The sequence below is a fragment of the Pituophis catenifer genome, unplaced genomic scaffold, assembly GCF_029215685.1.
Source record: "Pituophis catenifer annectens isolate HBS135680 unplaced genomic scaffold, rPitCat1.0.hap2 SCAF_2, whole genome shotgun sequence".
Lineage (NCBI taxonomy): Eukaryota > Metazoa > Chordata > Lepidosauria > Squamata > Colubridae > Pituophis > Pituophis catenifer.
This window is the reverse complement of record NW_027256882.1, coordinates 190,277,519-190,294,630: the sequence shown is the minus strand read 5'-3', so window position 1 is coordinate 190,294,630 and position 17,112 is coordinate 190,277,519. Positions and strand designations below refer to the sequence as shown.

At 42.6% G+C, this 17,112-nt stretch overlaps 1 protein-coding gene across 2 annotated transcripts in view; it reads left to right on the top strand.

The window, feature by feature from the left end:
- Positions 1-17,112, top strand: part of SIDT1 (SID1 transmembrane family member 1) — a 74,149-nt gene that overhangs the window by 24,325 nt on the left and 32,712 nt on the right. For both annotated transcript variants that reach the window (XM_070935318.1, XM_070935319.1), the window contains exons 5-13: positions 135-236; positions 1,957-2,040; positions 4,883-4,976; positions 6,166-6,237; positions 6,707-6,800; positions 7,688-7,725; positions 13,752-13,823; positions 15,009-15,157; positions 16,878-16,951. In XM_070935318.1, the coding sequence (XP_070791419.1) occupies positions 135-236; positions 1,957-2,040; positions 4,883-4,976; positions 6,166-6,237; positions 6,707-6,800; positions 7,688-7,725; positions 13,752-13,823; positions 15,009-15,157; positions 16,878-16,951 (779 nt within the window). The remainder of the gene's footprint in view (positions 1-134; positions 237-1,956; positions 2,041-4,882; positions 4,977-6,165; positions 6,238-6,706; positions 6,801-7,687; positions 7,726-13,751; positions 13,824-15,008; positions 15,158-16,877; positions 16,952-17,112) is intronic.

The window sequence follows — 17,112 nt, the reverse complement described above, 5'->3', positions numbered from 1 at the left end:
AACAGGGCAAGTCAGGTACAGACTCAGAGGCATGGTGCATCAGCATGACTATCTTGGATAAATGGGGCTCAATCCATATTTAAAGTTTATCCTTATAGCAGGAAGGATTATAAACGTATTTTCTCCCTTCATAGTACTTTTTGTACCAGTTCCCACCTGATGTGGATTCTGTCATAGTCAGAGTGATTTCTAAGACAATCTATCCCTGCTCTGTGGTCTCCATCCAAGATATTGTGGTAAGTCCTACTAGTTTATGATAGGCTACTTGAATATTGGAAGTGTTTGTCTTTGCTTATGGTACTATTGCTGCTCAATTTAATATGAAGTGTGAATCAGATTTGGACCATTCCTGCATTGTGAGTCAAATTGGACAGATCTGAGCTGCCTTCAAAGCAGATAGATTACAAATCTACATCCTAAAGTTGTTTGTGTTCACTTAGGACACAGAGAGAAAATAGTGTGCTTGAAAACAAATATGACAAATATCCAGTTCAGAGAGGACACATGTAGAGATAACCCTGAAAAAGGAATTCAAAGAAGGGTGACAGTGACATTATCATCCACTTAACCATGAAAGAAGAGAGGCGGTGAGGAAGAAGCTCAGGATTGTCCCACCTTGATTTTCTTGGGTATAAGGACAGCGAGAAACTCTAATTGGGCTTTCAAGATTCTGTTATCATACTTCACAACCGAGTTCCAATAGCCTTTGTAGAGGTTGTTTCCTGACTCAATCTTTCTCAGAGGACTGACAAAGTGGCTGGGGAGGAAGGGAGGACATTGATTTTGTCAGTGACATTACTAACCTCCAGTAATAATGAGACTTAGCAAGAGCAGTGATGATAAAACAGTCTTGTTTTACTTTTGAAGTGTCTCACAAAGAAGAGGCAGATGCTATTTAGGAGAAAAAGCTGTTTCTGCTTTATTGAGAGTGAGAGTTGTACAAACATGGGATGGAGACACAGACTCTACATGGCCCAAATTTATATTGTCCCCCTTTTCCATAAGGCAGAAATGATAGATGATTTTCTTACCATATTACAGTCATCCTTTCTGAGTAGAATTTTTTTTCATTCCTCCCTTGTTAATTTCCTTCTTTCCTTCCCATTAGTTCCTTCATGTCTGTTCCTTTTCCCCCTTTCCCAGATCAGATACCGCTTATCCTCACCCCATCTCACTCCCCCCCCCATTTCTGCTGCTTTGAGGAAGGGCAATGTTTGTGGATACATGCATATTTGTGTGAGTATGCACATACGTTAATGTTATGCAGAGAGTTCCTTGTGGATTAATTCAGCTAAAAATAATTTTTTGTCTTGGCTCAATCCTTTTCTAGAGTGTGGCTTTTATTCCCTCAGTATGTGGTTGTGTGTGTGTGCGAACTTACATGTGTAGAAGTCCCTTTCTTTCTTTCTTTCTTTCTTTCTTTCTTTCTTTCTTTCTTTCTTTCTTTCTTTCTTTCTTTCTTTCTTTCTTTTACTTATTTATAGGGATAGGTGGCATTTGCAGGTTGTTTTACCTAGATTTGGCAACCTTAAGTTGAGAAAGTGGGAAACCTGCTCATTGTGCAGAGGTTTTGTCTGTGTTTGTGATTTCTTTCTTCTCTAGTATTCATTTTGGGAGAAGGGTTCTTTGAACTTCAGAATCATCATCCATTTTGATAAAGGTGGTGTCTAATAGGACCATGTGTTCTTTAATAATTCTTTCTTTTAGGAAGAAACATCAAAAAAGGTATACAAATTAAGCAAGCTCAAAGTGACTCAAACGGGGGGCAACTGAATTGCTCTGTGATGTAATGAAACTTGGGAATAAAGGTGAAGGTCTGTAACAATTTGAATGGCCCTGTTCTGAACTGTGACCGAGAGAAGGAGAGAATTGGGAAGGCCCGCCAGGAATCTATTGCAATAATCAAATATACACAAGCAGAAGTAGCTCTCTAATCAGCTTCTTCATCTGTTGCAGTGTCCAGTTTATGATTTGGATTATAATGTGGAATTTAATGGAGTTTACCAATCCATGACAAAGCAGGCAGCCCTCACTGTGCAGGTGAGTGGATGGTGCTGTCTACTGTAGTCAGTCTGATTTGGTTGGAGGGGGCAATTAGGCTGATCAGGATTGTCTGCAGTCAATCGTGGATGGATAGAGACATTTTGGAAGGTAGAAACTTGGCTGGGAAAATCTGTCCATATTTAGGGAGAAGAGCATGGGGAAGCTGGCAAGCATAGGAGAGGGCAGGGAATACTGAGCCAGGAGAAGTTGATTGCAGGCAGATGAGGAATGATTGAGAAATGTGGGACAAGTCCAACAAAGGGAGGGAGAAAGTATCAATTGTAAGGAAAAACATATAAGAATATTGTACGGTTCCTTGAGTTTGAATACATCTACACTATGTGCACACAAAAAAATACCTGCAAACTGTTGAGAAGTCTCAAGCAGTTAATTTTCATTAGGAATACTAGTAAGAGCATGATCACTAAGCCAGATATAGCTGATCATCTTGGGTCAAGAGGCATATTTGGAGTTTTGAGAAAATGTTGGGGAAGCATCAACACAGAATCGTGGCCCTTAGGACCACTTTGGCAGCTCCAGAATATACCAAGTGTTCCAACTTTTGAAAGCACAAATGGCCCTTTTCAGGGTCATGATTTCCTTCCTTAGAAAAGAATTGGAAGGGTTGAAATAGGTAACGTAAACCTCTTGGAAGCTCAAGATTCTCTTTTCTATAATAAGACCTTAACTCCAATTTTATTTTAAATGTTTAGTTATACAATAGTTTATTGTGGTCTTCAACTAGCATAAAGTAAAAATGTAGAGATTATGAAATTAATAGCTATGTCCTGAAAACAGTCTGTGGAGATAGTGAGTTAAAAGATAGCAATTAGTATTAAAAGTTAAAAAATGGCAAAATAAAAGCTGCAAATGTTTATAAAATTAAGAACTACAAAAACTCTCTGTGTGGTTAACTAAAATGAAAGTTTAATTAAAATTAAGTGTTGAATAAAATAAAATATACTATAATTGCAAAAACATGTAAAGGAAAAAACTCATTCAAATTCAGTTGTGGTGAGAAGATATAGAACTGAATAACTAAGAAATAACAGGATCGTAATTATGACTGATTAGCTTAGCTGGCGCTCACTACTTGGCAAATTTTACATACTATGCAATGCAAAATTTGGCAACATTATGTTAAGAGAGAATTGCACTCAGAGAGCATATACAATAAGTCAGTATGGCCTGGGAAAATACAGGTGGTTGTGTAAAATGGGCAGGAAAGGAGGACAGAATCATAGGGCTGGAAGGGACTTTGGAGCTCTTCTAGCCCAATGTAGCCTAAGGCAGAAGACTTTATTCCATCACATGTTGGTGCTGGTGGCATCTTGAAAGCACAAATGTTCTCAGAAGAGGGTCTTTCTTTTATCTTTCATCTAGCACAGCAAAAGAAAGGGCATTGTAGACCTTTTTGTGGTTAGGAGCTGTGTAAGATATGCAGCTGCTATTACTATATAGGTAGGAATCCTAACTGAAATAATGTTATTGATTTGCTTATGTTCAGTTATCAACAATCATAAATGCAAAATACAACAAATATTGTAATTTTTTTTAAAAAAATGCATTAAATTACATTAAAAACCTAAAAGAATCATGTGAAAGCGCACCAGCAATGACATTGGTAAGAATTTTGCAATCTTCTTAGGCTTCTTTCCATTTTGCATCTATTATAGGCCAGGGGTCAGCAACCTTAAACAATCAAAGAGCCATATGGACCCGTTACCCACAGAAAAGAAAACACCAGGAGCCACAAAACCCTTTTGACATCTAAAATGAAGATAACACTGCATATATCGTTTTTTTTTACCTTTATGCTATGTATAAAAAAACGATAGCGTGTTGCATTTATGAAATCAATGAACTGCTACAGAGAAAACAATTTTTTATTTCTCCATGCAACAAAAACATTTTGCACTCTGGAAAAAAAAAAAAAGATGGGTTGAAAAGCTCAATAAATCACGTGCCCGGAGGGTGTCGCACATTGGTGGTTGTGACTCATATTTTGAGCAACAGGGAGCCGCAGCAGAGGGATGAAAGAGCCATATGTGGCTCCAGAGCCGCAGGTTGCAGATCCCTGTTATAGGCAATTTAAAGAATGTACTGGCTTACAGTATTGCTTATCCAGGAAAGATAAATTTGTTAGGGTTAAAGTCACTTGATTTCATAGTCAACTCTGCAAAGAACATTTGTGACACATGATTCTTGTGCCATAATACATGGGCATAATAAATAATGGGCACAGAATGATCCTGCATATTTATATAGGTCACCGTATCATATCTGTGGATCTGCTTTTGCAATGTGCATAATAATATATCTTGATGTTGGATTATCTGTACATATTGGCAGGATTTTATTTTTTCTTTAAAAAATATTTTGTATTATAAGAACTAGCTTAGAAGGAGACTCCTTTTTTTACCTCTCCTGTTGTTTTAGACTCACTACTGGCCAATCATAGCTACTGCATGCTAAACCTTTGGAATTCTGAATAATTTCTATCTAATCATTTCCTCTTTTGCAAGAAAAGACTTTATAAAAAAAATAAAAGGATTGTCTTTTTTTGGGCATTGTGTATGTCAGTCACTGCTATGATTTCATTTATTGCCTAGATCTCTAAAAAAACCTGACTTCACAACAATAAAAGAGCAGAATAATTGCTTTTATTTCAGTGGCTTCTAGAAGGATTAAAATTTGCTCTTTTTTAAGAAGACAAGTGCGGATACACAATATAGGGATCAACAGCCTCCTGTTTCTCACCTCCCTTACTGCCCAGTTATCTTTCCTAACTATAGTTGTCTAACAGCATTGAAAATTATTGTGTTTTTATATTGCACAGAAAAAGGACTTCCCAAGCAAACAGTTTTTTGTTGTATTTGTCATAAAGCCAGAGGACTATACCTGTGGTGGTTCAAGTCCACCCTCCATTCAAGGTAGGCGAGTTATGATCAAGAAGGCGAGGAAGAATACTATCTCCCAATGCTTCTGTTTTGGACATTGTAGTTATCCTATCTAAACTGTCATGGCAATCATAGTGAGACATGTAATTGTTACATAAAATTTAATTTCCTTGAAAGAAGTCAAACTAGGTCCTGAGAAATGGAAGGAAGAATTTCCAGATCGGCACACTTCTATGAAGACACTCTGAAGGCATACTGACTGAAGTATGAAATAGTGAGGCCACTCAAAATGTCACTTTAAATGCAGTGTCTTCTGCTCTGACTAACTTTCATGCTGAGCTGGACATGTAAGACGGTGTGAGTCAAGATGCCTTCAGAATATAAGGAGTGATGGCTCAATTTTTTATCTTTCTAATTCAGAAACAGAGTGTGATCTACACAGATCACTATGGCAATAATGGGGAACCTTTGGGCCTACTTCCTCTTATTTGGGATAAAGGAAAGGCTGTTTAGTTGAGAACGCTACCTTGAGATCAGGGGTGGGTTCTAATTTTTTTTACTACCGGTTCTGTGGGTGTGACTTATTTTGTGGGTGTGGCTTGGGGGGGTCATGTGACTGGGTGGGCGTGGCTAGCTGGTCAGAATCATTTCTGGAAGGTTCTCGCACTTACGACCAGTCCTCGCACTTAACGACCCGACTCATTTGTTTGCTTTTAACACTGATCAGCTGTAGGATGGCCCTTTGAAGCCCCGCGGCAAGAGTTTAAACAGTTTTTTTCCCTCTAGTCATCAGCTGGGACTCAGGAGGCAGCAATAGATTGGGGGTGGGACCAAATAAAAGATAAGAATAATGTGGGGGGGTGGGAGGGCGGGGGAGGAGGACCGGTTCGGTGACGTCATATCGTCACTGCTACCGGCTCGGCCGAACCGGACCGAACTGGGAGGAACCCACCACTACTTGAGATACTTAGGCCTCAATTAGCAGCAAGACTTTCCTTCCAGAATAGGAAGCTCAATGCCACAAGCAAATGTATGTTCTCCCTCTCCCCTCTCCCCACTCTCCATTCAAGAATTCTCAACTATTTTAATTTCTTTCTTTTTGGAAGCCATGGTCTAGTACAGTTCTCATGACTTGCAAACTTTTTGCATGATCAAATCATATGTATGCACATGTGTGTATGTACATGTGTGTGCACGTGTGTATTATGTTACTCTTTTTCAGGAAAAACTAACTACACATGGAACCTTCAACGAATGAAGCATCTTGAAGTAACAGTGTTACCTTCAGTTAAAGGTCTTGAAACATAATTTTTTATTTTCTTAAAGTTAACAAAAACCAATGAAGCACTACTATCACTACAAATGTGGCTTTATTAAAATAATACAAAATAAGGCATAACATATTCAGGTGATATTATGAGTTTGCACACTTGCAAGTGCTAACTGATCATTTGATTCTCTCATCCTTCAATTTGCTGTAATCCTATTTGGCACTGATTTTCACTCCAGTACAAATACTGGATTTTGAAGAAATGTTTTCCTTAGAACCACAGAATAGAACAGATGTCAAAGTCTTGATTGCAAATTACCTTACAAATCTATTTTCCAAGTGGAGAATAATATTGAGGATTGCATATAGCAAGAGGAAGAAGTGAGCATTTACCATTAATATGTGAAATTGGAGGGGCAAACAACATGGTAGCAGAGGAGTGGGCTATAATTTCTTCACTTACTAATGGTATATCCTTGTGTCTTTTTCCTAGGCACTGTTTATATACATGCCATCCTTTTCAGTTTTCTGGCTTTCTTCTCCTTCTATCTGGGTGCACTAGTGGTTGGATTTGTCCAGTACATCAGGTATATAGAACATTTAGCACTGTTTAATAAAGCATGTCTCCATTTACTAAAGTGTTTAGGTCTGTATGATGGTATAACATAAGAAAGGGAGGTAGTGACAGATTTTATTTTCCTGGGCTCCAAGGTCACCGCACAGGGGGACTATAGCAAAGAAATTAAAAGACGCTTGCTCCTGGGGAGGAATGCTATGGCAAAGTTAGATAGCATACTAAAAAGCAGAGACATCGCCCTGCCAACAAAAGTGTGTATAGTCAAGGCTATGGTTTTCCCAGTTGAAATGTATGGCGGTGAAAGTTGGACCATAAAGAAGGCTGAGTGTCAAAGAATTGAGGCCTTTGAACTATGGTGCTAGAGAAGACTCCTGCAAGTCCCTTGGCCTGCAAGGAGATCAAACCAGTCAGTCCTAGAGGAGATCAACCCTGACTGCTCTTTAGACGGCCAGGTCCTGAAGGTGAAACTTAAATACTTTGGCCACTTAATGAGAAGGAAGGACTCACTGGAATGAGCCTAATGCTGGGAAAGATTGAGAGCAAAAGAAGAACGGGACAACAGAGAGCGAGGTGGCTGGATGGAGTCACTGAAGCAGTTGGTGTGAACTTAAATGGACTCCAGAAGATGGTAGAGGACAGGAAGGCAACTTGGGTAGGACACGACTTCGCAAATAACAACAACAATATTATTGAATCTTTGTGCCAAAGTAGCTGTTGGTTTCTTAGCAGCAGTATTTTACAATGAAAATGGTCAATAGTTCCACCCAATTCAAAATGATCTTGCCAATTTTTAAAATAACTATTATATAAATGTTATAATTTTATGATAAATAGTTGCCTTTTACTATTTAGAGACATTAATGACATCTACATGGTTATATTTGTGCTTTATTTTAGATTTCGTAGGAAAACATCAATAGGAAGACTTGATGATGGTAATTATGCTAATATATTGTGTTGCTATTATAGAGTTGGAAAACATGTCAGGAGTTATTAAGTTCAGTCTTCCAAGTGGACCTAAACATCAAAATATTTTTTGTTGGGGATGCTGTTACGCTCTGTAACAATCATTGATGCCTTGAAGGAGCCAACTTCCTAGAGAAAGTGCAAATAAGGGATAGGTGACTGTCGATATGAATGTTTATCTTTAAATTCAGTTATTTCCTAACTTCCATGCAGTTTCTGCAATAAAATTTGGAATCCTCATCAAATTGATTCTTTTGTCTCTCTCTGTCTCTGTCTCTCTGTCTCTGTCTCTCTGTCTCTGTCTCTCTTTCTCTCTCATTTTCTCTCTCTCTCATCATTTAAGCCGTGTGGTTGTAAGTGCAAAGCCATGTGGTTGTAAAGTGCAAAGTCACTTACTACATCACTTAGTGATGGCAATCCTGTCCATCCCTGATCAGTTGTTAATCAAATCCCAGCCAGTCATTAAGTGAGGACCCATCATGTTCCAAGCTATTCCCTTTATAGACCCCCATTGTGATCCGGGGGCTGGAGTCTGGAGGTTGGAGACACGACTGGGAGGATTATGAAGTTCTGAGGGTTGGAGAGGCTGGAGGGCGGCCAAGGACTGGTCATCTGGTCGCCTCGGGTGTTCTCTCCCCGCCCGTCTGTGTCTGTGGCCTGGTTTTGGCTTATATGGCCATCCACCTCCAGATCGTGTCCAGCTGCATGTTATCCCTTTCCCTTTTGAACATCTTTCCTCCCTCGCGTTTAATATCATCTTGCCTTTACGGACCAGTCTCCTTTTTCATCTGAGCCCCAGCCAGAGGGTGTCTGGGCAATTGTTATGCGGGAGCTGAGGGGGCTGTTGCCTTTAACCAATGGAGGAACGGACCATCTGACTTTCCTGAGCCATTTCCATACGGGCTAGCCACTGTGAGAGGGTGGCTTGGATCCTTACCTCTGGTTTTGGCGAAATGACACAGGACTCCTCCCACTGCCGTGAGAGAGCAGTGGAGTCCAGCTTAATGACATTCAGATCCATCTTGCTCCAGTACTTTTAAACTCTTCATCATAGCCCTGGACAGACTTTTTACCTCCCATCTATGTTTATGTTTATTGGATGTACACAGAAGGTGTCCTTCTTGCACTGCGAGACTCCCCCCTCTCGCAGGCCTGGCCCTCCACTCTATCGAGGGCCTACCTTGATGACGGGTTTTGGAATCCCAAGAGGTGGCATGTGGCGAAGAGGGGGCTGAGGGGCTTTTTGACTTCTTTTTTAACCAAAGTTTTAAGGGGTTCTGGGGGGGTAGGGTTGTGGGTTTGGGGATAACCCACTGAGGGGGAGGCCGGGTCCGACAGTGGACTATGTAACGGGGGGTGCGGAGTTTGGAGTCAATGAGGGGGTTAGAGTCCATACTGAGGAGGGCGATACCATCAATACTGTAAGTGGGAGGGGAGATATGGCGGGAGCAGGGGGCCATATCCGGTTATGGGGGCACGTGCCCACTGTCTCTGAGCGGTGGCGCGCTCCGGCCCCCAATGCTCCTCTCATTCCCCGGGTTGCGCAGATCCTCAGGGCCCGGGCCTTCAGCTGATGTTGTGCAACGCCAGGTCTGTAGTAAATAAAGCCCCCCTCATTTGTGATCTTGTTCAAGAGGGGGGAGCGGATCTGGCGGGTATTACAAAGACCTGGTTGGGCCAGGAGGGGGGGTTTCCCTGGTTGAAATGTGCCCACCAGGCTTCCGAGCATTCCATCAGCCGAGGGTTCAGGGGAGGGGCAGGGGGGTAGCGGTTGTTATAAAGGAAGGTCTTGGTCCGAAGGAGGCCACTGTGCCTCAGATAACCGGATGTAAGTCCCTCTTTGTGAAGTGGGGTCATGGGGTGCAGGTGGGCCTGCTGATCATGTACCTGGCTCCCTGCGATGTGGCGGCGGCCCTGCCTGAACTGCTCAATGTGATAGCTGGGATGGCGGTTGATACCCCCAGACTTATGGGGGATTTCAACCTGCCGTCCATCGGTGAAACGTCTGAGGCGGCTCGGGAGTTCATTGCTTCCATGATGGCCATGGACCTGACCCACTTAGTTCATGGCCCTACACACATAGGGGGACACACTCTGGACTTGGTTTTCATCTCTGGCCAGTGGCTGAATGGTTTAGATATAGGGGATGTAGTGATTAAACCCTTGTCATGGTCTGACCATTCTCTCCTTCAACTTGACCTTCAAACCGCTACACCCTGCCGCAGGGAGGTGGAACCGATTAAGTGGTTCCGCCCCAGGCGCCTGATGGATCCTGATAGGTTCCAGACGGAGCTTGGGCCTTTCCCTGAGGCTCTGGCTCACGACCTGGCTGAAGACCTGGTGGCCGCTTGGGATAGGGTGGCCACTGGAGCTTTGGACTGTGTCGTGTCTTTGTGGCCTCTGACTTGCTGCTGATCTCACTTAGCTCCCTGGTTCTCCGAGGAGCTGAGGGAGATGAAGCGCCGGAAAAGATGCCTAGAGAGCAATTGAAGGGCTAGCCTTTCCGAATCTGACCGAACGCTGGTAAGGTCTCATATTAAGACCTACCTAGTGGAGATAAAAACGGCAAAGTTTAATTATTTTTCCGTTCTTATCACATCTGCAGATAACCGCCTAGCCACCCTGTTCAGGGTGACCCGCTCCCTGCTCCATCCGGGAGCGCGGGAGGACCCCTTGGAGGGCAGGACTGAGGATTTTGTGCAGTATCTGCATGACAAAGTCGCTCAAATTCGGGAAGGCCTGGACTCTGACTGGGTAGATACAGGCGGGGTGACGGAGACAGGTCTTGAGAGCATTATCTGGGAGGAGTTTGACCCAGTGACCCCTGAAGACGACAGGATTCTGGGTAGACCTAGCGCGGCCACTTGTTTATTGGACCCGTGTCCCTCCTGGTTGGTGCTGGCCTCCCGGGAGGTTACATGAGGCTAGCTCCAGGGGGTTGTTAATGCTTCTTTGAGAGAGGGCTACTTTCCCGCCGCCTTGAAAGAGGCGGTGGTGAGGCCCCTCCTCAAGAAGCACTCCCTGGACCCAGCTGTTTTAGCAAATTATCGTCCAGTCTCCAACCTTCGCTTTCTGGCGAAAGTTGTTGAGAGTGTGGTGGCGCGACAGTTTCCCCAGTACCTGGATGAAGTGGTCTATCTCGATCCGTTCCAGTCGGGCTTCAGGCCTAGGCACAGCACGGAAACGGCATTGGTCGCATTGGTTGATGATCTCTGGAGGGCTCTGGACAGGGGCTGTTCCTCTGTCATGGTCCTGTTAGATCTCTCAGCGGCTTTTGATACCATCGACCATGGTATCATGCTGCACCGGTTAGAGGGGTTAGGGGTGGGGGCCACCGTGTTGCGGTGGTTCTCTTCCTTCCTCTCTGACCGGTCGCAGGTTGTGTTGACGGGGGGCCAGAGGTCGACCCTGAGGCGTCTTGTATGTGGGGTGCCACAGGGGTTGGTCCTCTCGCCCCTTCTGTTCAACATTTATGTGAAGCCGCTGGGTGAGATCATCCGTGGTTTCGGGGTGAAGTACCATCAGTACACTGATGACACTCAGCTGTACATCTCCACCCCGGACCACCCCAATGATGCCCTTGATGTGATGTTCCAGTGTCTGGAGGCCGTACGGATCTGGATGGGGAGAAACAGGCTCAAACTCAACCCATCCAAGACTGAGTGGTTGTGGCTTCTGGCGTCCCGATATAGTCAGTTGGTGCCATCTCTGACTATTGGGGGTGAGTCGTTGGCCCCCACAGAGAGGGCTCGCAACTTGGGTGTCCTCCTGGATGCACGGCTGTCTTTAGAAGAACATGTGACGGCTGTGGCCAGGGGTGCTTTTTATCAGGTTCGCCTGATTAGCCAGTTGCGTCTTTTTCTGGATCGGGACTCCTTACGCACGGTCACTCATGCCCTCATCACTTCCCGCCTGGACTACTGCAATGCTCTCTACATGGGGCTCCCCTTGAAGAGCACCCGGAGGCTCCAACTGGTCCAGAATGCAGCCGCGCGGGTGATTATGGGAGCGTCATGGCGCTCCCATGTAACACCTCTCCTGCGTGAGCTGCACTGGTGGTCCTCCGGGTGCGATTCAAGGTGTTGGTGACCACCTTTAGAGTGCTCCATGGCTTAGGGCCTGGATATTTACGGGACCGCCTTCTGCCACCGAGAGTCTCCCACCAGCCAGTACGCTCCCACAGAGAGGGGCTCCTCCGGGTGCTGTTGGCCAAACAATGCCGACTGGTGGCCCCCAGGGGGAGAGCTTTCTCTGTGGGAGCACCTGCCCTCTGGAACGAGCTCCCCCCGGAGATACAGATGATTCCAGACTTATGTACTTTCCGTCGGGCCCTCAAAACCTTTTTATTTCATCGTTGGGCTGGCCTAATCTCTCCAAATGTGTATTTTAATTTGGATTTTTAATGGGGGATTTTAACTGTTGGGCCAAAATGTTTAATTTATTTTTAAATTGTTTTTAAATTTTGTATTTGATGTTTTTTACTTCTGGCTGTTCACCGCCCTGAGTCCTTCGGGAGAAGGGCGGTATATAAATTTAAATATTAAATTGAATTAAATTAAATTCCCATCCCCCTTCCAGAGATTCCATCTGATTTATTAAAATCTTATGTTGAACTATTTAATTTTCTTTGGTTGTATGCCAGTCAGAAGTCCCATCTGATGTTTATTCATCAGCTACAGTGTATAGCTACTACCCTGGATATCATTAAAATTTGCCATTTTTTTTTCCAGACAAAAATCAGCAGAATTTTAACATACACATCTGCTCAAAACTCTACATGGTGCAAAAATGTAGGGTACCCAGGGGAGCTACAATATCACTACAACTGAAGTCTCTTCCATTTCATTCTATTTAGGCTTAGATTCTGCTGATTTTCATCTTCTGTCACTTCTGGTATGATGAGCCAACTTATATGAATTATTCAAGACGGCCTTTTCTATTTCCTTGCCCAATCCAACTGCTTAACCGGAAGGCGTTTGTTGACACTTTTTCACCAAAGAACAAACAGCCTCTGCTATTAAGGGATTTTTGTAATCTCAATGGCCCTGACTTTTTCTTCATTTTTCTTTTTGTATTGAGATGTATAATTCTCCGTGATATAGATGATAAAGCTATAAACTTATATGAGCAAGAAAAGGGGATATTGTATTTTGATCCCTCTACCACCATTAATGTCACATGTGATCTATCTCAATCTATACCACATTGCTCAGTTTGTGTCTGGGGTGTTTTATCCTTGGGGTGGACAAGCTTCTGCCTTAGTGTATTCTTGGGTTTGAAGTGTGCACCTATATTCTGTTGGCTGAAGATCCTCTTGAGTTTTCCGATATTCCTGCAAGGTATGGAAGAGAACAATAAACAAAGCAACGTTGTCATTCCCTACATTGCAGGAATAGCAGAAAAGCTCAGGAGGATGTTCAGCCAACACAACATACACTGAAAACTTCATACATATATTATAATCATGCTATTAAATAGAAGTAAACAATTTTATAGACAACAGGTAATAATTTATCAAGTAACTTTTAAGAAATAAATTTATTTCTTACGACACAGAAAACTATAAACAACTAAGCTCTTTATAATGTGAAACTTAAATAGATTCATTAAGTGACTTGTACATTCTGAGTTCCCCAAAGTGGGAATTTTGTTTTCTGCTGCCTGGGTTAGGCCACAATAATGGAAATGTGGCAATTAAGAAGGTTCCTCAGCCTGAATGGTCCATCCTTAAATCCTTGAGATAACTCAAGGATTCTGCTCTTGACTTGGCCCTCCACCTTCCTTTTCAAGGGTTCCTTTTTTGTATTTGCTATTTTCAGAAAATTGGGTTGTCATCAACTGATAGTAACAGAGGGTATAACATACTGCTTGGCAATGCCTAAAGCCAAATGGAAGGAGACATCTCTTTTCAATTCAAAATAATTGGTTATCCTCTCTGTTGGGCCCTTTGGACAGTTGAAAGTAAAAAGCCATTTCTTGTTGGTTTACCTTGTAGGTCCTGGGACTATGGCTTCTTCTCATCCTATCACTGCCAGCACCCCTGAAGGAAGCAGCTATGGAGCTATAGGTATAGTAAATCTTCAGTCTCAGAAATGTTTGCTATGTCTGCATCCTGTATTTAGCTAGTAAAAATAGTGCATTTATGTCTATGAGCTGTTGCTTGAAGTTGAGGGCAAACTTGTCATTTTCAGTTTTGTTTCTCATCTTTTCTGCTGTATTTTTGTTTTAGTCCATTTCTGTATCCATTTCTTTCCAAATATGTTCTTCTTCTCACATACACATATTTTTATACTCTGTCTAATGTGGAGGGAGTCAGCTTTTCACAGCTGGAAAGATCGTTGTTAATCTCAGAATCATGTAAAATGGGAAGAGCCATGGTACATGCTGTGTATGGCAGAGTCAAGATTTTCAGCAGTAGTAGCTCTGATGATGTTACCCAGTTTGTAGGTAATAAAATGTCTCCATGAACACAGCCAAGCTCAGAGAACACCACAGACCCAACAGTTCTATCATCTATCTATTTGACAGGCTATCTGGCTGTCTATTTTATCTATCATCTATCTATCTCTACTGATAGACAGAAAGAGAGAGAGAGAGAGAGAGAGAGAGAGAGAGAGAGAGAGAGAGAGAGACATAGAGGCAGAAACAGAGTAGCGATAGAGATATACTGCAGCTGCCAAAAAAGTAGATGCAGTCCTCGATTGCATCAGCAGAGAAATAGTATCAAGATCATGTGAAGTATCATACTTGGAATACTACATCCAGGTCTGGTCACTATGATACAAAAAAGATGTCGAGGCTCTAGAAAGTCAGAGAAGAGCAATATATGATGAACATTTGCAGGAACTGAGTATATCTTGCCTAACAAAGAGAAGGACCAAGGATGACATGATAGCAGTTTTCTAATATTTGAGAGGCTGTCACAAAGAAAAAGGGAGTCAAGCTATTCTCCAAACCAGGGATGGAGCAGAAAATGGAGACATAGGCAGAATTCATACCCATGTAAGAAGCAGAAATGAAGATAGAAGTGAAAATTATGAAGATATGATCTGACAGGGACACTAAAAACATTGAAGAGACATGATGATCCTTGCCTGCTTGCATTTGTTGTTGTTTGGCAGTATAAAAAAAACCAATATTCATTGTTCAAGCCTTATGAGAAAGACTTTCAACATTACTATAATGTTGTGTACATGACTCACATAAAAATAAACAAAACAACCAACTTTTGTACCACAATTTTCATTTTCAGATGAATCAAGCTCCAGTGGAGGTCAAGAATTATCAACTCTAGATCGTAGGCCTCCTTGTGGCAGTGATACAGACAGCTCAGTGGAAGAGGAGAGTGATTTTGATACTATGCCTGAAATTGAAAGCAACAAGAATGTAATCCGCACTAAGGTATCTCTTGCAAATGGCTTTTGCATTTTTATAGGAATTTTTTTTAACGTATCCTTTCTCTACCAAGGAAATTTGCCCAGAAATTAACACACTTTTATAATTTTTTATCACAATGTTCTGCAAAGATTTGTTGATAGAAAGCTTTTTAGTTATAAATGTCTGGCCTCCAAAGAAGGTTTAATTAATCAGGTTCTCATTTGTTATTTATAATTAGCATTGAATAGTATTGCTTATTTTATTTCATGGTATTTGTCATTTTTATTAGATTTTTTAATCCCACCTTTATTATTCTATAAGTAACTCAAGGCAGCTAATATATCTAATACTTCTTCATCCTTCTATCTAAGTCAGGGGTGTAAAACTCAAGGCCTGGGGGCTGGATCCAGCCCATGGGGTGCTTAGATCTGGCCCGTGGGACTGCCCTGGAAACATCGAAGGACCGGCATGCAGTGCCTCAGCCTGGCCCTCCCAAGCTCCATTTCCGGTGGCAGCATGCTGGAGCAGGTCATCGCAGCCGAAAATGGAGCTCGGGAGGGCCACCTGTGCCCCTCCCAAGGTCTGTTTTTGCAGGCAGAGTACTGCAGGAGGCAGTCACAGTGCAAAACAGAGCTCAGGAGGGCTGCCTGCGTGGAGGAGGAGGTAAGCGCAGCCGGATACCCCCTCTGGGAAGCGGGGTTGGGCTGGGCTGTGGGGTCCTAGTGCCCTGGGATCTCGAGGGCCAGGCTGGGTGCTTGCCCTCCACTGCCTAGGGCTCTGGACAGCCTATGCTGCCATCCAGGGATCCTCTGGGACGGTGAGGCTCCTCTGGAGGACAAGGGTTTGACGCTCTCCCTAGTCTTGCCTTGCTCCACTGAAGACAATGGATCCCCCCAGCCCTGCCTGGGCCACCCCAGGTGCCTTTGACATGATTGACATCTAGCTGACCATGCCCACACCAGCCCCCAAGGTCAAACACAATCCTGATTTGGCCCTCAGCGAAATTGAGTTTGCCTGATCTAAGTCTTCTATCCAGCTTTCCTCTCTAAGGCAGGATTAGAATTTACAGTCCACTGGTTTTTAGGCTAGCACCTTAACCAGTACACCAAATTGGCCCTGTATTTTCACATTTTATTGTTAATTGGTCCCAAAATCTAGTTTTACAGTGTTGTAACCTAAATAAATACTTCATAACTATAGATTTAGGATATAGCCTATTAGTTCAGGCAGTTGTATTTTTTTGCAAACAGTAGTGGATTAGGTGGATTAATGCTGTTTTGAGTGTAAATGATAAATCTCTCTCTCTCTTTCTCTCTCCCTCCCTCCCTCCCTTCCTCCCTCCCTCCCTCCCTCTCTTCTTCCCATCCTTCCAGCATCATGTTTGTCAAGCAGATTTTAGCCCAACATGATGGTTGTGACTGTGAATCACTCTCTGTTTAATCACAAACTGTGTGATTCAATCCTTTCTGTCAAAATGTTTACTGTCAAGAACTGGAGTGAAATAAATCTTTTATTAACTTACATTGTGCACAGTTTTTGAATATGGTTCAGGTCATACTGGTAAGACAATATGTTAAAATTCAGGAAATTGTACTCAGATATCTTACTGTAAGGGAATAAATTTGGATTCATGTGCTTGCCCTGATAGCTTGAAATGACAGTCCTGAGCTGAAAAGCTAGATTGTATTTTAATCCTTTTAATCTTTTTAAAGGACTCTGAAGATCTTGTCCTCTTTCTTTTTAGATGTTCCTTTATCTGTCAGACCTATCCAGAAAGGATCGGAGAATTGTCAGCAAAAAGTATAAAATTTATTTCTGGTAAGTTACTAACAAGTTAACAGAATTCATTTTTTTAAACTGAACTCATCTTTCTCTCTCCTTTTCATAAATTAAAAAGAATCCTTACAGGAGATTTTCTTTGTGAAATAAGAGTATAACATCAGCCTCATACTGGTTAAATATGGGATTCCCAGGGCAAA